Source organism: Papaver somniferum, unplaced genomic scaffold (assembly GCF_003573695.1).
Source record: "Papaver somniferum cultivar HN1 unplaced genomic scaffold, ASM357369v1 unplaced-scaffold_76, whole genome shotgun sequence".
Classification (NCBI taxonomy): domain Eukaryota; kingdom Viridiplantae; phylum Streptophyta; class Magnoliopsida; order Ranunculales; family Papaveraceae; genus Papaver; species Papaver somniferum.
The window spans coordinates 792019-814047 of NW_020650526.1; the positions used below are offsets into that span (position 1 = coordinate 792019).

Sequence of the window (22029 nt, forward strand, 5' to 3'; positions counted from 1 at the left end):
GGGCCATCTAAAACTACTACCCTGGGTGGTTCAAGATGGTTTGTTACTTTTATTGATGATTGCACTAGAATGACGTGGGTGTGTCTCATGAAAAACAATAGTGAAGTTACCGCCTTGTTTCAAAAGTTCCATAAGATGATTAACACTCAGTACAAAAAACTGATTCAAGTGCTTCGTAGTGATAATGGTGGTGAATATATGGATTCTGACCTTCAACATTATTTTGAGGGACACGGGATTATTCATCAAACTACTTACTCTAATACGCCTCAGCAGAATGGAGTAGCAGAGAGAAAGAATCGTCACTTACTGGAAGTGGTTTGTGCTTCATTGATAGAAGCACATATGCCACTGACGTATTGGGGAGAGGCACTTACTTGTGCAGCATATCTTATCAATCGAGTGCCATCCAGTACCATTGTGTTTCAAACACCCCATCAAGCTCTTGCTGAAGCAGTTGTGGCTCCAACTATTCCTAATCTGCCGCCTCATGTGTTTGGTTGTGTAGCTTATGTTCATATGCACAAGAACCAACGTGATAAGTTGGCTCCTAGAGCTCTGAAGTGTATATTTGTAGGATATGCAACAACTAAAAAGGGATACCGTTGCTATCATCCTCCAACCAAAAGAACGTTTGTTACTTTGGATGTTGTATTTCATGAAGATATTATGTATTTTTCATGTGAGTCTGAACTTCAGAGGGAGTACCATAAGGAAATTCAGACTCTTAACTATGATGAAGATATATCGGAAATTGATGTATCTGTTATTGTCAACTCTGATGATATGGTAAGAGAATCTGTTGAAGAAAGTTCTTCACGAGACGAAACAGAAAGTACAATATTAGATCGTGATATAGAGATTCAAGATGAGGTTATGATAGAAGAGATTCCAGAGTCTACGTTACCTCAAGAACATGAAACACCAAACCAATTGTCTGCTACGGATGTTCTTGAAGAATCTAGGAGACAACTTCCACAACATGTAAACAGAGGTATTCCTAAACCCAGATATGAACCTGAAATTTATAGTAAGGTTAAGTACCCTATGATTCATTATGTCTCTCACCATCGTTTGTTTAAAGCTAATAAGGAATTCGTGAATCAACTATCTACTGTTTTTTTTCCTAACAATGTGCAGGAAGCATTAGCTGATCCAAAATGGAGAGCAGCTATAGAAGAAGAAATGAGGTCCCTTTTTCAGAATGATACATGGGATTATGTTGATTGTCTAGAAGGAAGAAAGATTGTGGGGTGTTATTGGATTTTCACCATTAAATACAAGGAAAATGGTAAAATTGAACGTTATAAAGAAAGATTAGTTGCTAAAGGGTACAACTAAACTTATGGTATCGACTATACAGAAACTTTTGCTCCAGTAGCGAAAATCAACACAATACGAGTATTGTTATCGCTTGTTGCAAACTTGGATTGGCCTTTGCAACAGTTTGATGTAAAGAATGCCTTCTTGCATGGTGAATTAACTGAAGAAGTTTACATGGAGCTCCCACCTGGTATTTTAGTTCCAGGATCTCACGGTAAGAAGGTATGTAAGCTAAAAAAGTCACAGTATGGACTAAAACAATCTCCAAGGGCCTGGTTTGGCAGATTCACCAAATCTATGAGGAACTTTGGATATCGTCAGAGTAATTCTGATCATACTTTGTTCATAAATAAAAGGAAGGATAAAATTATTGCTTTTATCATATATGTAGATGATATGGTGGTGACAGGAAATGATCCAGAGGAGAGGAAATCTTTGCAAAGATATTTATCAAAGGAATTTCAAATGAAAGATCTTGGTTCATTGAAATACTTCCTTGGGATTGAAGTTTCTCGATCCAGTGAAGGAATTTTCTTATCACAAAGGAAATATGTTCTTGATCTGCTAAAAGAAGTGGGCATGTCAGCATGTCAGCCAATCCATACACCTTTAGAAGAAAAGGTAAATCTGTGTATTGAACCTGATCAAGTTCCTGCTGATAAAAGGAGATATCAAAGACTTGTGGGGAGATTGATGTATCTATCTCACACAAGGCCAGATCTTTCTTATGCACTCAGTGTTGTTAGTCAATTCATGCACAATCTAGGTGATAACACATGGATGCAGTTTTACGTATTTTGAGGTATTTGAAGTCTGCTCCTGGAAAAGGAATTTTATTCTCTAAAAATGAAGATTATAGAAAGGTTGTGGCATATACAGATTATGACTATGCAGGAGAAATGGATGGCAGACGTTCTACAACAGGCTAGTTTACCTTTGTGGGAGGTAACTTAGTTACTTGGAGAAGTAAGAAACAAAATATTGTTACACGATCAAGTGCAGAGGCTGAATTCAGAGGTATGGAAGATGGCATTTTTGAAACTTTGTGGTTGAGGCTTCTCCTTAAGGATTTGGGGGTTCCTCTTAAGGATCCTATTACTCTGTATTGTGATAACAAAGTTGCGCGTGATATTGCTCATAATCCTGTTCAGCATGATCGTACTAAACATGTGGAGGTTGACAGGTTCTTCATCAAATAGAAGCTGGACAACAACATTATTGAGCTGCCACCGGTTCGGTCTGAAGAACAACTTGCAGATATTCTCACACATGGAGTGTCATGCAAAAAATACTTGAGTTTTCTGGACAAGTTGGGCATGTGTGATATATATGCACCAACTTGAGGGGGAGAGTTAATATATATCCTTATTTAAGGATAATATATTGTTTCCTAGTATATAGGATCTTTGCTCTATCATAATATTGGGCGCTATATATTCATGAGCTGTGTAACCAGAATTGATAGATTATCATAATAAGAATTATCTTCTTCTTGATTCTATATTTATGAAGACCGTGAAATCAATATATGTCTGTAAGTGTATTAGCAAGTCGTGGTTTGAAATAATTTCTAACCCTAGTTTTGTTAAGATGCACCTTAGTATTGCTACGGAAAGAAAAAACTATAATCTCATACTCGAAAGCTATGACGTGAGAACACGTCGCTGGAAAATTAACTCTGTAAGTTATGATTCACTATTGTCGGTAAATGCAAGTGAAAGTGAAATTGTTGAATTGGTGGATTACCCATTCAGTTCCGATTGTATCTTTCGATTTTTAGGTTCATGTAATGGTCTGGTATGCTTATTGCATGGTAGGTGATAGGCGCATTTATGTGTCTATTTTCATCTCTATTGTGTATATTGTTAGTACCCATTTTTGTACTTATTTCGGTATTTTATCTCTTTGTAGGTGTTTTTGGAGAAATAAGTTTTTACGGCGAAATTGGCTCGAAAAGTTGTTAAAGGCACCTGGGAGGACATTTGCTATTCAGACTCTCGATTTTGGATAAGGGGTAACCTAATTACTAAGGGGTGACCTATTTCCAGGCAGCTGCTAAAGGGAGAACAACACAGGATAGGGGGACACCCACCTTCTTCACGATTTGAATCAAAAAGATTTGGTGGGAAAAGAAACTTCACGTCTGCAGATTTTGGACGTGAAGCTTTGGGAAGTTTTAAAGAGATTCAACACCGGAAATTGATTGGGATGGACTTATCATGGCTAGACAAGTTTACTAGAAGCAATTGGATCGATCGAATTGGGCTGGAATGGCCGGAAAAGGGAAACAGAGGTGAATAAGGAAACACGGTCCTGTTGGGTTTGTTTTTGGATATTCAGAGAGATTAAAGGAAATAAATTCGTTCCAAAGGTACATATTCTATCTAAGGAAGAGTTTGATGTAAGTGGGAGAGCTCAGAAACGCGTAAAACAATTTCTGGAAGGAATTATTGTCGTGACTGCCAAGGAAGGAAAGAAGAGATTTCGAAGCGATTTGGGAGAGACTTAATCGTCCTGTGGTGTATAAATAGATTGTTTGGGTCATGTAGAAGGGGTGTCGAGAATTTGGGGTCGAGAGGAGAGCTCAGGAGGCGAGAATCAGAGATTACAGGAGGCCTGTCTCTGCTGCTGAAGAACAAGCGTTGCAGAACGAAGAACAACGTCTCAAATTCGCAACACTGCTACAGTGTTCTCTCTGTAACAGCTGAACAACAACATTTATCTTCAGTTAACCACACCTCCTGTAACAGTGAATTCTGTAACGCCATTACATCGTTGCATATTCACTGAATCATATCATCTCTTCAATAGAAACAACTTTTGAGTCATGATTTATTCTTTTGATCCTGTTTTTGATATGAGAAGCTAAACCCTAACACTGAGATGATGGAGGAAGCCCTATTTCACGCATGTGGTAATTCTAATAATTCTTTTATGACTATTTGCATTGATTTTTAATTGACTTATGATTTTTATTGAATGGGTGTGATTTCGTTTGATGGTGTATGCTTGGTCTATGTATTTTTGATACATCATGCTTGTGATTTATAGTCATTGCTTTTCAAAAAATCTATTTTTGGCAAAGAACAAGAGTCTTTTTTTCTATTATTTGAACTATAATTGATTGGAATTATTATTTGAGTCACATGAATGGAATTTGGTGGAATCCTGAGTCTCAGTACCTCTCGATATTGTGATAACCTTTTGTGAATATATTTTCTTTATTTTTAGTGTTTTCTATTTTTGAGTCTAAAATCGAATCTACACAAGTCCGAGTGAACGATACTCTACTTACCACTTTTAAAATTACATCAATTTTTGGCGCCGCCGACGCGGACTTGTATTTAGATTTGTTTTAGGTTTCTTTTTATTTTTATTATTTTTTGTTTTTTTTTATGCGTTTTGGTATTTTTTGATTCTTTTCAGATTTGGAGCGAAGCTACAAGGGAAGAAAAAGTGTTATAAAAGGAAGCATCGCCAAAGAAGGAAAGAAAAGAGGAATCTGAAAGGAGTGAAAAAGAAGATTTTGTATATAGTTATTTTGTTTTATTTTTAGAAACTTTAAATATGGTGTTGTTTTTGTAATTTTTCTTTTCCTTTTTGGACATTTTTATTTTTTGGACATTCTTGGACATTATTTTTTTAAACCCTAAGGAAGGGTCAAAATTAAATATCAACTGTTTGCAGGGAAGGACGACAGTTACGATACTGTCTCGGCCCCTCGGGTTCGTACACTGACATCGGAGTTGTTGGCCTGAGTCGACTTCAACGGTTCATCGCCCGTCTGGTACGGGAGGTAAGACTCTATCCACCCACGAATCCCCTGTCAGTGGGTTTTATTTTGTGATAACTCACACCCTTGCAAAAGAATGTCGAACTAGTATCACAATAACCAATACAACGAATATCCGACTGAGTTTCAAAATGGACGTTACAATTTTAACCATAGTGTGAATAGTGATTGGGAACATCAACCTTTTCAAGGTTACGGCTCATACCATGGTGAGCCCAATTACTATACACACACACACCGGTCATACGAGCAAGAAAATAAGGATTATTATAGTACTAGTTCCTCGTCTTTGGACAATATAATGAAAATGTTGAAAACTAGTCCCTATTATGATCCTTCTGAACCTGTTCTTCCTCTAGAAGAGTCTCTCAAACAATTAACTGAGAATACAAATAGGTTTGTGTTAGAAATGAATAAACAAAATGCACCCATGAGTGAACCTTCTATACACGATACCATAAGGAAGTCATGTGAGTCGATTCAAAAGCTTTTATTAGAGACCCAGAACATAACTGCTCAAGATAGTCTTAATTTCCAATATAGTGTTTCCAATAGTACCCTTGAAAATGAGGATAGTTATTTGCATAATCAAGATGCCGAGGTTATAATTGGTAACACTACTTTTTTAGATGAGGTTAAACCATTTTCATGTTATTATGATGATTATGATGAGGATAGTGTTGATGAAGAATTTGAAATATGTAGGCATAGTGTCAGGAATTTGTTACTCCAAATGAACTTTATGATGATAGTGTTATTTCTGGTTCAGATCCCGATAATTTTAATAATTATTCAACTATTCAAAAGGACGAGGATTTGACTAGAGATACCCCCGTTTTAGACGATGTAGTATTTCCTTTTGATTACGAAGTCGATAATCGTTTAGAGGAACGAGTTTATTATGAGAATATCATTTTAGAGTCTAGCGATTTAGAAACAATGGTCTTAGACGAAGAAAATGAACTCGTACAGCTATTAAATATGGGTGAGGATGCGTCACTTGAGTATAACCTAGAAGAAGCAATTGACTATTTTCAGGATTCCAACGATCTAGAAATTAAGGAAATTGTAGCTAGTCTATCTAGAGATACCCAAAACTCTAAGTTTGGGGGTGATTATCATTCTCCATGTGCCTCAACCATTTTACAAAATTATCTTCACACACGTTTTCCTGAACCTAGTGATGTCCATAAGGAAGTTCAGTTATTAGAAACCCATCCTCTGGTTGATGAGGTTAGACCAGGCTATGATACCAAGATCGACTTTGTTTTCCTACCAAATATTTTTCAACCAAATGTGGGAACGTATAAATTTCAGATGTGTCAATTATTTAGTTTTGAGACTAAACCTAATTACTTTAAGAGATTAGGGTCGATACATTTGCTTAAAATTGACCACCAGTTTCATCGTGGTCGATTGTGTGAGTCAAAACTGATTTACTTTAAGGATCCTCAATTATTCAGGTTATTATTATGTGCTTTTAAATTTTTACTTGAGTTTCTTCAGACTCTAATACCTGAACCGGATCTTAGCTTTGAGGAATTCCAACCCATGAAAATATTTAATTTGGACCCAGTTATAGAATCTGAACCTGAACCACAGCTAGATATAGTTTTCTTAAACAGGAAACTAGACAATGGAGCGCTTTATTTGTTTATTTTCTTGGCAGGTTGCAGATTCCTTTTATTTGTGATAGCTCTATTTGGTTTTGATGACCCACAGAAATTTCGGCTATTACTTTATGATTCTATGAGGTGACTAATCCTTTCTTAGTCTGGCTGAAGACTTTAAACTTAACACTTCTTGGGAGGTAACCCAATCTCATGCAACACGGTAATATCTTTCCTTATCTCTTTTGATTCAAATGGTAATAGTTTCTCCTTGTTCATGCTTTTAATTTTATCTTTGGAACATTGAGGACAATGTTAGATTTAAGTTTGGGAGTATGGGAGAAACTTTTTAGTTGCAGTATGAATAAATAAACTCCAGAGCTTAGAAATTTATGCCTATTGAGGATTGCACTAACTAATCTAAGTGGATGGAAGCATTTTGATCGTAGGAGTTGAGGAACCAATCTGATTAGATGGAAACATCTAGAAGAGTCTATTCATAAAAGCACAGAGCTCAGGTGTTAGAAATAACATGATAGTTTCACCAAATCTCGTTGAGTCCTTTTCACTTCTATTTTTATTTTATTTTGTTTTTAAACTATGTTTCTCTAAGTGATAGGTGGGGCCCACGATTTAAGTTGTTACCAATGCTAGGGTGAATTAGAGTGATTGAGATACCAAAAAAAAAAAAAATTAGTTATGAAAAAGAAAAGAAAAATTGAGACCTGACCATTAGACCAAACGGAATAAAATTCAATAAAGTCGACCACTGGTACCCTTGTTTATGTCAGTTGTATTGGCCTAGAGTTAGGATTATTGACCACTGGTTCCCTTGTATATGCCGGTGAGTCGATATTAGTCAGACCGGTATCTCAGTCCATTAGGATAGGTACACCTTGGCAGAGGCCTTCAGACAGATATGGGAAACACCATTCACTTTAAACCATCTATTTTTTCTATTTATCCATCTTCTTAATCTTTCCATGTGATTGGTTGACTCCGGTTATGATGTCCAGAAACTATCTGAGTAGAGCTCTGTCACTTTATATGAATTTTAGTATGCTTGAGTGCAAACTCGTGTACAACAATTGGAATTTCGCATCAGGGTACTTCCTTCTATAGTCAATGATTGTATGCCAACCAAGGAGATTCTTTAGTGCCTTCCAAGATTTTGCGTAGATAGCTAGGGTCTGGAGTACAAAGGTTTTGTGGGTATATCTCTGGTAAGCCCTCCCGAGACTATAACTCGGCCACTAGGGACACCTAGGGGTTTAAAAGCTTATTGCATACGCTAAATGCAATCGACGATGCCTGCGACAGTGAGTTAGGATTTTATTTTGTAGTTTTGATTTGCTCGGGACTAGCAAATAATAAGTTTGGGGGTATTTGATAGGCGCATTTATGTGTCTATTTTCATCTCTATTGTGTATATTGTTAGTACCCATTTTTGTACTTATTTCGGTATTTTATCTCTTTGTATGTGTTTTTGGAGAAATAAGTTTTTGCGGCGAAATTGGCTCGAAAAGTTGTTAAAGGCACCTGGAAGGACATTTGCTATTCGGACTCTCGATTTTGGATAAGGGGTAACCTAATTACTAAGAGGTGACCTATTTTCAGGCAGCTGCTAAAGGGAGAACAGCACAGGATAGGGGGACACCCACCTTCTTCACGATTTGAATCAAAAAGATTTGGCGGGAAAAGAAACTTCACGTCTGCAGATTTTGGACGTGAAGCTTTGGGCAGTTTTAAAGAGATTCAACACCGGAAATTGATTGGGATGGACTTCTCATGGCAAGAAAAGTTTACTAGAAGCAATTGGATCGATCGAATTAGTCTGAAATGGCCGGAAAAGGGAAACAGAGGTGAATAAGGAAACACGGTTGTCTTGGGTTTGTTTTTGGATATTCAAAGAGATTAAAGGCAAGAAATTCGTTCCAAAGGTACATATTATATCTAAGGAAGAGTTTGATATAAGTGGGAGAGCTCAGAAACGCGTAAATGAATTTCTGGAAGGAATTATTGCCGTGACTGCCAAGGAAGGAAAGAAGAGATTTCGAAGCGATTTGGGAGAGATTTAATCGTCCTGTGGTGTATAAATAGATTGTTTGGGTCATGTAGAAGGGGTGTCGAGATGAGAGCTCAGGAGGCGAGAATCAGAGATTACAGGAAGCCTGTCTCTGCTGCTGCTGCTGCTGAAGAACAAGCGTTGCAGAACAAAGAACTGCGTCTCAAATTCGCAACACCGCTACAGTGTTCTTTCTGTAACAGCTGAACATCAACATTTATCTTCAGTTAACCACACCTCCTGTAACAGTGAATTCTGTAACGCCATTACATCGTTGCATATTCACTGAATCATATCATCTCTTCAATAAAAACAACTTTTGAGCCATGATTTATTCTTTTGATCCTGTTTTTGATATGAGAAGCTAAACCCTAACACTGAGATGATGGAGGAAGCCCTATTTCACGCATGTGGTAATTCTAATAATTCTTTTATGACTATTTGTATTGATTTTTAATTGACTTATGATTTTTATTGAATAGATGTGATTTCGTTTGATGGTGTATACTTGGTCTATGTATTTTTGATATATCATGCTTGTGATTTACAGTCATTGCTTTTTAAAAAATCTATTTTTGGCAAAGAACAAGAGTCTTTTTTTCTATTATTTGAACTATAATTGATTGGAATTATTATTTGAGTCACATGAATGGAATTTGGTGGAATCCTGAGTCTCGGTACCTCTCGATATTGTGATAACCTTTTGTGAATATATTTTTCTTTATTTTTAGTGTTTTCTATTTTTGAGTCTAAAATCGAGTCTACACAAGTCCGAGTGAACGATACTCTACTTACCACTTTTAAATTACATCAGTAGGAGCCTAGGAGGTTTGGGACGTTCATTTATTTTTGCAACCCAGCAACTAAAGAGTATAAGGGGATACCTAAATCACAACATAGTTATTGGAATGACCATCGTATGAAGATGATGAATGCTTTTGGTTATGACTGCAAGGCTGATGATTACAAGTTAATAAACATGGTAGAATATCCTGGGGGTGATCAGTTACTCGACGTGTATACGTTAGGATCGAATTCATGGAGAAGTAGTAAATTTCTTCTTTGTTTTTTGATCGGCAAAGGTAAGAATATATTGATAAGGCTTATCATGGATAAGCAAAGGGTACAACCCAAGGGGCAAGTGCAGAGAGTTAAGAAAAAGGAGTCAAAACAGAACTACACAGTCCCGGAAAAGAAGCTTAAAAGCTAACTAGATGAAAAATTGGTCCCAATTGGCCATAGTCTGATCTAAGTGAAGTCCTTGAAGAGTTTCAGTTGTTTTGGCACCAGAGAGTTAGGAAAAGTAGTAAATTTCTTGACAAGCGACAAACAAGTATTCTTGTTCATGGTGCTTTTCACTGGTTGGGCGAAGCGCACGAGGAAAACCGAACCAAGGTATTAATATCTATGAATATCAGCAACGCGAAACTGGACGAAGTACGATTTCCAGAAGAACTCTTAGACGAAAAGTATTTCCATATGGCGGTTGGAGTTTTGGAAGAGTGCCTCTGCTTACTTGTTGTGGTTCGTGGTGTTTTTTTTGAAGCTTGGACTATGCAAGATTATGGAGTTCAAGAATCTTGGACTCTAAGCTGTAGTGCTGTACCATTGACAATGAGTAGTTATATATGACCCAAAGCACTCTACGGGAAGAGAGCCCAAGATGTTTAGTAGTTTAGTGCTACATGAAACGATAATTTATGTGGAAAGCCTAGTCTCACTCAATTAAGGTACTTATGCCTAGGGGTGTGCAACGGACGGACGGTTGCGGATTAGGGGTCACCCGCAACCAAACCGTCAAAGTTGCGGATTTGAAAAATCAAACCGTGACCGGCCCAATCATCCGCGGATTGTGCGGTCCGGTTGCGGATTAATCGCGGATTAGGGATAAAAAAAAAAAAAAAAAAATAGATCTGGGCCTGTCTTTGGCATCATGTTTTAGTTGGTAGTCGTTACTACCGTTGCGTAAAGCCTAGTGGAATCTCATTTAAGGTTTTACTTTACTATTGAATTGAATTGGAAGCCTAGTGGAAGCCCATTTAAGCCTAGTGGAAGCCAATGCTATTGAATTGGGGTCTGGACCTGTCTTATGTTATAAGGTTTTACTTTACTAACTTACGGTGCGGGTAATCCGCGGTTTTCAATATTCAACCGCACCCAAACCGCTAAAACGTGCGGATTTGAAAATCCCACCCGTATCCGGCCCATACGTTTTGCGGTTTGGGTGAAATCCATAATTTTGCGGACGGATACGGATCAAATCCGCGGTTCCGGTTTTTATGCTCTACTTATGCCCGTAGAAATAAAATGGTTGGAACGCGAACAAAAACAACACAGGCATATTCCATTGGAACTTTAAAATAGTTAAAACCTTTTTTGTCATTCATTTTGTATTTTACAGCATATTATTACACAACTGGATTCACATTCATGACGCACAAATGGATGAATTAGGAGTACAATATCGTTAGTGGATTTAAGTTGTGGCACTGAATGTATAAACACAAAATTGGTTAAAAAGACCAAAATCAAGAATTCCTGGGTAAAAAAGACTTGTACATTTTGATACTGTTTAAATGGACAAAAATTAAAAAGATACTGTTGAAATGGATAAAAATATAAAAATAGTCAGGATGTAACCAGTTTCATCCTACCCATTTTCAAATATTTTTTCTTATTTTTAATTTATATCAGGATGCATCCAGTTTCATCCTTGCTATTTTTTAAGTTTAAGTCGCGATGAATCCAGTTTCATCCTTGCTATCTTTTTTTTTGTCCATTTCACCCATAATAATTTGTACTCGTCCATTTGAACCATGTTTTAAATTTTTTTGGATAAATGACCCATTTTCCGATGTATAAAAGATTTATTACATCTGAACTGTGTGGGGCATGTGCCTTTGGTTGATCAGTTGGGTCGTTGATATATGTTGGTTGATGGCTGATTTTGATCCTATGCAATATTCGTTGATATAAGATGTAAAAAAAAAAAAAATTAGCGCTCTGACTTTATCTAGTTCCCATGAGGATTGTCCCGTGTGGTTTTTGATCGGGCAAATTATTTACCGGGAAGTTAATTTGGGGTCAAATTATTTACCGGGAAGTTAATTTGGGATCAAATTCATGGGGTAGTAGTCAAATTGTTCCTTGTACATTTCCCATTAAGAAACAAACTGGGATTCTTGTTACTGGAGCCTTTCACTGGATTGGCAAAGCGCGGGAGCCTAACTCACCCAATTGATAGTATTTGTGTGGCATTAATGCCGTGGTTAAAGTTTGACTTTTGGTCAAACTTTTTCATGTGCAAAGCTTACTCCTAAATTTTAGGATCTTAGAGCAATTATGGTAGTATAACCAAATATTTGGTCAAAAAGTGAGACACAACGGACAGACTATCGATTAAAATTCGGACCAAAGATCAAATTCCAGACTATATTTGGTCCAAGATCAAGATCAAAACCAAATATAATCGAGCGAACGTATAGTTAACGCCTCACCACTAAGCGGGTGTATAGTTAACGCTCCACACCATGCGTGCATAAAGTCTCCGCCTCACACCAGGCGTGCTTTATACCTCCGCCCCATATATTTTTCTTCTTTTTTTTTCTTTTGGGTGGGGCGGGGTTTATACCTACGGCCCACTCTTTATTTTTGTTCACTTTATATGGGGCGGGCTTTATACCTCCGCCCCATTTCTTCTTTTTTTCTTTTTTTTTTTTGGAATCTTATCGGGGCGAACGTATAGTTTACGCCCCACACCAGGCGAACGTATAGTGCACGCTCGACCAAATTTAGTCTTCTACCCGTAGCGTCACACACCAAACTAAACTCAAATTTGGTCGTTTTTTTTGGTCTTTGATCTTTGGTTATACCCGCACCACTGCAGTTGCTCTTAGGGGCCAAGTTAGGAAAATTGTTTCCAAAGGATTTTTTTTTAAGGGCCAAGTTTGTTTCTCTATATAAGGAATTGGAATTAGAGGTGTAGAATAAATCTACGGAAAATGGGTCATTTGTCCAAATATTTTTAAATCACGGTTCAAATAGACGAGTAAAAAATAGTTTGGGTGAAATGGCCAAAAAAAAATAGTAAGGATGAAATCAGTTTCATCCTATCTTAAATTTAAAAAATAGCAAGGATGAAACTGGATACATCCTGTGTAAACTAAAAATAAGAAAAAATATTTGAAAATGGGCACGATGAAACTGGTTACATCCTGCCTATTTTTACATTTTTGTCCATTTAAACAGTATCAAAATCTAACTGTCCATTTTACCCAGGAATTGTTGATTTTGGTCTTTTTAACCAATTTTGTGATAAATCTAACCTAGAAGAGTGATAAATTTTTGTGCTTAGAATTTTGGTCTCTTTGTTGGGAGGATCATGTGCCACCGTGAAGGTTAATGTTGGTGTGATAGAAAAACTTGTAAAGAAAAGATTTTTGTGTTCTAGTGTGTCGGGTTTAGGGCTTTGCCCAAAACTAAGTTTCTAGTGTTTCCATGCTTCTCATCTGTTAGTAACAACTGTGAAGACGGTGTAGAAGAGAAGACACGAGGCTGGTTTGGCGAATGGTTTAGAGAGTTGGTTTCTCTGGTTTCTTCAATGGTGTTATCAGGTATGTCTTGTTAACTCTTTGGATCTTGTCTTGGATTGCGGAAAGAGCATGTAATGGTCTTTGATTTAATGGAAGTTTTTCTGGTGGTGTTGGTCATGATGTAGCCTGTAAAGATAAATCACGTATATTTTATGTTGTGGTTGTGTGGTTCTTTATCTTCTGTCTCTTTCTTATTATTTTTCTCATGTTTAATTCAAATCACTTTGTGATCTTGTATTTCGCTGCGCTCGGGATGCCAATTTCCCAACACTATGGACATCAGCAACGAAAAATTCGACCAAGTGCAACTTCCAGGAAAACTTGCACTCTTGGAGAATAAGCATGCGTCAATAACCATTGGAGATTTGGAAGGGCGCCTTTGTTTAGTAGTTTTGATTTCGGCTATTCGTCGTGAAGTTTGGATGATGTGAGATTATAAAGTTCAAGAATCTTTGTCCCAACTTTATATATCATTGACGATAAAAGTATTACGGGTGCGGACTATACCTTGAGAGTTATGTGGTTATTCGAAAATTGTCAGATTGTATTAAAATATTGTTGGGTGCAATAATCGAAAACAAAGAAAAATCAAATAAGCAAAAAGTTATTGATACTTAGCTCCTTTACAGTGGAAGTGATTGCTTTGACGAAATGAACAAGCTCCCCATATCTCCGCAACAACAACAGGGCAAAAATTTGTAAAACTGAGTGAGTCGCGTGTTCAACACGCTGTCCTTAAGACATTAGCGCCCGGCTACACTCAAGAGTGATGATATAGCCCTCACAGGACGGATATCTTCAGGATAAAACACCCTAATACACCTACTACTATCATATGTAGTAGATGCTCAACTTGAGCTTGGCAACTCCGAGAAAAAAAAAACATTAAGGAAAATCGCGAATGCTAAAGAAAGCAATACAAAATATTTCCCTTGGGGGTATCTCTAAAATATAGAGAATCCCCATAGGGGTCCCTCTGAAATATAGAGCAACCCCTTTACCATATAGGGGTCCCTCTAAAATATAGAGCAACCCCTTTTTTTCCATACTTTTACAAAAGAAGTGAATTTGTTTATATAATTGACAAACTCAAGTTAAGAAGAGCTCCTCCCCTACGTGGGACTAAAAATCTTATATAGTCTCTTAAAAACAACTAAAGAGTGGAAACTCCACTATGTGGGACTAATAAGTTTTCATTCACAAAAGAAACACCAAATTAAAATCTTTAAAAAGTATTTTTATTAATCGTTTTTCCAATAATCCCCCACATGAATGAAAACTCAATTAGACATGAAAAACACAGATAGATCTTGGTAAATCAACAACCCAATCTCACGACCCGAACTGACTGAACAGACAGACAGATCGTGCATGTTGAATTCATACTAGCCATTTCAACGTCCTCTCCTTCACACAGTAGTGTGTTGATCCCAGGGTCATACTATGGATTGCATAAATCATAATAGTATAGAGAGCTTTCATCTTTAGTTTCTCACAAGTGAGACTAAAGGTTTCTTTCACCAAAGTGAATAATCATGAACTAGTGAACCCTTAGTGACCCTTAGGTCCTAAGAACTAGTAATACCAAGACCATAAAAACAACATAAAACTCATTTTATCAAAAGGAATTAAAAATAGATAAAAACGAAAAACAGGAAATACCACTATAGGCAGAGGTGTCCATGAGGTCTTGAACCTTTGCTTAGTGAGAGATTACCGGAACTACTTTCTATACAGTGAACGCGATGTCTTGAACTGCTAGCGTTTGGTGTAATCCGCGATAATAACCACGCATCATATCTCCAAGGTTGCTGCCAAGCTCGTGCCGTTGTGTCCGTTTTGGCCCTGGACTTATCCTGTTTCTCAGAATGCTCTAGAGAATCAGCTCATATTCTCATGGGAAGCGACCCACTTCCCCATTCAGATAGGTGAATTCCATCAAGAGTGTTTACTGATACACCCCACTTCAATCTTAAATTGAAACTATAGAACTCATTAAGACTTATTAAAAAGTCATCCTCCACATGCAGTCACACTATCACGTCTACACCATAGGGAAGGGACAGAGAATGAAAATCTCTGATAGTGTTTACCTTTACCCACCACAAATTAATTTCTCATTCGAAACCTTGATCATGGGATCTCCATTCAGCAAGGTTGAGTATCCTTCATGGTAAGTTTAATATATGAGCTTAAGCCCCAAACCCCTCGATGTATTTTTGACTATCTCTTTGTACAAACCTTTCGTCAAAGGTTGCGCGAAATTCTCCTTGGACTTTAGCCAATCAATAGAAATAACGCCGATTGAGATTAGTTATTACTTAGCTTTAACTATTATAGCTTGGCTAACACAATGTATAGATATAGCTGGCACAGGCCTATGCCAGAGAGGAATGTCTTCTAAAAAGCATCTTAGACACTCGGCCCTCTCTCGTGCTTTATCTAACGCAATACTCTCAGATTCCATAATGAATTGAGCAATATATGTTTGTCTGAAAAACTTCCAGAAACAAACCCTCTTGCTAGAGTGGAAACATATTCACTGGTAGACTTAGACTCCTCTGAGTCAATTATCCAGTTTGCATCACAAAGTCCCTCAAGGACAACAAGATACCTTTCATAAATAAAACAAAAGGTAATAGAGTATTTTAGGTACCATAATACTCTATTAAGCGCATCCCAATGCTCTTGTTCTGGACTACAAGTATATATACTTAACTTACTCACAATATAGGCAATGTATGGACTCTTACAGTTCATTAAATTTATCAGACATCCTATAACTCTTGAGTATTCAAGTTAAGATATTCCATTACTCTTATTTTTCTCGAATCTACAAGAAGAATCGTACGGAGTAAGGCATGCTTACAATCAGACTGATTGTATCTCATAAGCACAAATTCAACACAATGAGAATGACTAAGACTATAAATGTTAGATTATCTTCTAATCCTCATCCTTATGATTACATCAATAAGGTCTAAGTCTTTCAAGTCAACGTTATCATTCAGCGTATGTTTTAGTGGAATTAATTATATCTACGTTTATATCAAGTATAAGCATATCATCAATATACAAGCATACAATCACATAGGCATCCTTAACAAGTTACTTGCAAATATACTTGTCAGATTCATTACCTTAAATCCACTACTCATTATCACATGATCAAATTATCATGTCACTGTTTACGTGCTTATTTGAAAAATACAAAGATTTGTTCAACTTGCAATCTTTGTCTTCACAACCTTTCACTACAAAGTCCTCAGGTTGGTCTATGTAAATTTCTTTATCTAATTCACGGCTTTATAAAATTTGTATTAACATCCATCTGATGTATCTCTAAGTTGTTTATGGCAGTAATAACAATTAGCATCTCAACGGAAGTAATTCTTGTCACATGCGAATTAGAATCAAGGAAATGTACACCTACTTTTAGTTTATATCCTTTAGATATCAACCTAGCCTCATAATTTTTCCACAGTTCCATATCTTACGTTTCCTCTTAAAGACTCATTTACATCCTATGGTCTTACTTCCCGGAGGTAAACTAGCATGATCCCAAGTCTGCTTCACGGACTTTGTCCATTTCACTAAATGAAGCTTCTTAGCAGAGTGGGGTTTCGGTAAATGTTATGGACGAAGCTATATTTTTGGGTCCTCTATTTTAGGTTTAGGGATGGCAACCTTAGCCAAACACCCCCACACTTTGAAGTATGCATAATAAGGTTGTCTACCTTTCCACAGTTCATATGGAGTTTTATCTGATCCTTTAAAAGGTACTCTGTTCAGGATATAGCAGGCTGAGAGGACAGCTTCCCCCCACAAGTTCGAAGGTAATCCTGAACTAATTAACATGGCATTCATCATCTCCTTAAGGGTACGGTTCTTACGTTCAGCTACACCACTCGACTGAGGTGAATAAGGAGGGGTAACTTCGTGTATTATGCCATGTTTTACACAGAAATCTCCTTTCGGAATTTTATACTCACCACCACGGTCAGACCTAATGGTTTTAATGGTAGTATTCATTTGGTTTTCAACTTCAATTTTATACATCTTAAAGGTTCTAAGGCATCATCCTTACCTCTAAGCAAATATATATGACAATACCTAGTACAGTCGTCTATAAAAGTAATAAACCATTTCTTACCACCTCTAGTTTGAACCGGATTCATGTCAACTAGGTCCGAGTGAATTAATTCTAAGGGTTTAGAATTTCTATGAACATTTTGCTAAAAGGTTTTTTATCATATTTGATTCTACGCGAATTTAACTTTTGTGTTCAATATCCAAATTAAATTTGGGTACGTAGCCTATGCTATCCAGTTTATGCATTGACTTATAATTTACATGTCAAAGTCACACAAAAGAAAGCACAAGAATCAACTATGTTCATTTTATCAGATTTTCCTTTAAGCTTATAAAGACCCTAAGTCTTATAACCGTCGCCTAAAAAATCACTGCCCTTAGTTACAACAAGTTTTCTAAATTCACTTAAGATCTTCAATCTTTTACCATCTACAACATAAAAAGATACAAGATTCTTGCATATGCCCGGAACATGAAAACTTCATTCAATGTGAGAATATTACAGATATGAGCTTCTGCTCGACCTTTTCCTTTTATGCAACCTCTGTTGCAGATGAGTTACTCATATAGAGTTTCTCGACATCCCCTATCCTCTAATAGGAGGTGAACAGGTCTCTGTTTCAGCAAACATGCTTAGTGGCTCCAAAGTCCACCCATCAATATCTCTCACATTGGTTATTAAAATAACTTCCGACATCATGCCACTGAACTCGTTCTAGTTTGTTTCAACTAAATTAGCATTAACTTACTACTTATTAAGGTTTTTACGTTGTCTACAATTTACTGCCATATGGCTAGGAATTTACAAACATAAAAATCACCCTTAATTAAAGTAATGCTAGATTCAGGTTTACGAAACATACCTTTATTATGAAGACCACGCTTAGTGTTGCGTTCGATGTTCTCACCTTTGCCATCTTTGGAAGATTTGTTTCCAACCACATGCGGCTATTAGCCATGTCCCTCGGAGATGACACCTTTATTCACAAATCACAATTCCAAATCAGAAAGTAAAATATGAGTTTTGAAGATAACATCTAGATATACAAACTTCGTTTGAATCAGCGTTTCAAAAAACTCATGGTTACCCCACAAAAATTAATTTAGTTAACAACAAATTTCTGCTGTCAGAATTTTTCAGAAACGTTTTTCTGTTTTGTAAAATATCAAAAAAATATTTTACAACTCCAAAAATTCTGAAATTTTAGCGGGTAATTATCAGGATGTCTACGTTGTGTCAAAAGGGGTCATCGAAATTCCTTCTATGTTGAGAGATAAATTCGAAACTCTACAGCTGACCAAAAATTCGTTTTTGTTTTTCACTCCACAATTAACATCCATGATTCACAAGACCAACCATTTTCGATTATTACAAATAACTAATGTCTTAAGATTGTTGGGTGCAATAATCAAAAACAAAGAAAAATCAAATAAGCAAAAAGTTATTGATACTTAGCTCCTTTATAGTGGAAGTGATTGCTTTGACGAAATGAACAAGCTCCCCATATCTCCGCAACAGCAACAGGGCAAAACTTTGGAAAACAGAGTGAGTCGCATGTTCAACACGTTGTCCTTAAGATATTAGCGCCCGGCTACACTCAAGAGTGATGCTATAGCCCTCACAGGACGGATATCTCCAGGATAAAACACCCTAATACACCTACTACTAGCATATGTAGTAGATGCTCAACTTGAGCTTGGCAACTCCGAGAGAAAAAAAACATTAAGGAAAATCGTGAATGCTAAAGAAAGCAATACAAAATATTTCCCTTGGGGGTCTCTCTAAAATATAGAGAATCCCCATAGGGGTCCCTCTGAAATATAGAGCAACCCCTTTACCATATAGGGGTCCCTCTAAAATATAGAGCAACCCCTTTTTTTCCATACTTTTACAAAAGAAGTGAATTTGTTTATATAATTGACAAACTCAAGTTAAGAACAGCTCCTCCACTATGTGAGACTAAAAATCTTATATAGTCTCTTAAAAACACCTAAAGAGTGGAAACTCCACTATGTGGGACTAATAAGTTTTCATTCACAAAAGAAACACCAAATTAAAATCTTTAAAAAGTATTTTTATTAATCGTTTTTCCAACAAATATGGCAATGGGTTAGTTCTATATGATCGAAAGCAATCAAAGGGTACAAAACCGAAGATTGTTAGAAGTTTAAAATACATGACGCATTAAGTTATATGGAGAGCCTAGTTTCAATGAATTCAGGTACTTAGGCCCGTAGAGATAAAATGGTCGGATCACGAAGAAGGAAAACATGGATATATTTCATGGAAGCTTTAACATCAGGGGAAACTAATAGTAAGACTTTAATTAACATTTTTCATAGGGAATTTTGGTTAACTTTTTTATCATTTATTTCAAATTTTTACTTAAATTATATACCGTAACTATTTCCAATCAAAAATGATATATAGCATTGTTGGAATATATTCACGGAGGATATCAAGGTGAGATATTCGGAAGATCAAGACCAAGTCAGTGGAAGATCTAGTCAAGTTTGTTATATCTAGGTTTAGTGCTTTATCCTATTATCCTAGAAATAGGAATTATCATGTAAATGTAAATCATCTCTATGACTTTTAGAGATCTCTAATACAATTCACCCTTATGGGTTTTATCAGTGGATGTAGGTCGAGTGACCGAACCACTTTAATCGTTGTGTTCTCTATTTCCCTCTTATCATTCATATTTTATGAAGCGCCCAGTTTTTGGCACCCATTTGCACCCACTATTAGGTGGCACCTACGTGGGGTTGTTTTAAAGAATTGAGGAAAAATAGCGAAAAACATTTGTTTGATTTTTGCTAAGTGCCAAAGGATTTCTCTCGCTTGTTCTATGAAATAATTGATTCACTTGGATTTTTCTAACCTATTGAGCTAAAAATAGTGAAAAAGTACATCTGGGGGATTCGACAATGTAGGGATGAATCTTGTGGCATGGCATAGAAAGAAACGAAACTCACAATCCCTTTCAACATGCGAAGCAGAATACATTGTTGCAGATTCCTGTTGTACTCAACTCCTATGGATGAAACAAATGCTTATTGATTATGGAATTGACAATGAGATAATGAAGATCTTTTGTGATAACTCACGTGCGATTCGCATCACTGAGAATTATGTTGAGCAGTCAAGAACTAAGCACATCGACATCATGTATCATTTTATTAGAGATCTCTATGAAAATGGTATCATTAACATGGAATTTGTGCCTTCCGAACAAGAATTGGCTGATATTCTCACCAAACCACTAGATATTGCTACGTCTCAACACTTACGACAGTCTATAGGTGTTGTTTTGGTTCATTAGGCTTCTGGCTTTTTACTTGCCCCTGGTTCCATTTATATTTCTTGGGCAACAAAAACTTGAAGTTCCGGTGTAGTGTTGTTTCAATTCCACATTTGTTTCTAGTAGTTGTATTTTGTTTCTGTTAGGTTTCATAATATCCAATGAAATCCTTCCTTTCTTGTAAAAGTAAGGTCGGTCTTGTTGTTCTTTCGGGAATGACATTTTATAGGGGAGAGTTTTTAATTAAACTTGTACTTAATTTCCAAATCTTTTTGGGGAGTGGTAGGCATTTAAAGGAGTAAGAAAATAAGACAAAGGATAAGAAGGCCTACATGTTAAACTGCAAGTGCACAGTTGTCATTGTAGTGTGTATGTGCAAGAACAGGTCATCTCCACAGGGACTTGGGGTGTATAGTTGAAGTTTCACTATGCTGATAATTGATGCAAAACTAAATGCAAGGTCACAAGGTTGCAGTGACAGTGAAACAGAGATGGTAAAACAACAAGGAACCAAGGCTATGAGCCAAGGGCAGGGAAGGCAGTGCACTGATTTCAGTGCACAGCAAGCTTCAAAATACAAGAAATAAACAGCAAGATAGCTAAGAAATTTAGCTGAGCAGGGGGCAAAACAGAATTGAATTTATAAGTGATTGTAAAGGATTTGTGGCTAAGACAAGGCTTAGAATCCACCTTTGTGTCCTAGCCAAACAATGCAATTCTAGGTTGAAATTAGGATCTTAAGCATACAAATGGAATGGAAAGAGAATTAGCTTCCTATGAGCACTAATTTCTCCCATTGCTCAATCAAAACAATGCATCCTAAGCATACAAATGGAATGGAAAGAGAATTAGCTTGCTATGAGCACTAATTTCTCCCATTGCTCAATCAAAACAATGCATCCTAAGGCTCTAACCTAGCATTCCACTATCAGACAGTGCACTGAGGTTTCATCTAAACCTCAGCTGCAACAATTTAGCTCATGCTCAACATATAAACAACATTAACATTCATCATACAAGATAATTCAAACAACACACATATGGTGAGCAAATACAAAAACATGATAAACATATGAACCAACAGTGTAAACATGAAACAAATGAGAAACTGGCTAGTCCAGTTCTCTACAAGAGTGAAGCTGGCTAACCCAGCATAAGTTTTACAACAACACCCACAACCCATATTTATACCCAATTACACTTTAAAAGAAAAACCCCCAAAACAGTAAATTAGGGTTTGGTGAAAAAT

General features: G+C 36.7%; 1 protein-coding gene across 1 annotated transcript in view; it reads left to right on the plus strand.

Moving 5' to 3' along the window:
• Window positions 1–345: 345 nt before the first annotated feature.
• LOC113344351 (LRR receptor-like serine/threonine-protein kinase FLS2) overlaps window positions 346–22029 on the plus strand; it is a 51324-nt gene continuing 29640 nt past the window's right edge. The window contains exons 1-4 of the mRNA XM_026588347.1: window positions 346–1291; window positions 1364–1545; window positions 2218–2268; window positions 2391–2498. Coding sequence (XP_026444132.1) covers window positions 346–1291; window positions 1364–1545; window positions 2218–2268; window positions 2391–2498 — 1287 coding nt within the window. The remainder of the gene's footprint in view (window positions 1292–1363; window positions 1546–2217; window positions 2269–2390; window positions 2499–22029) is intronic.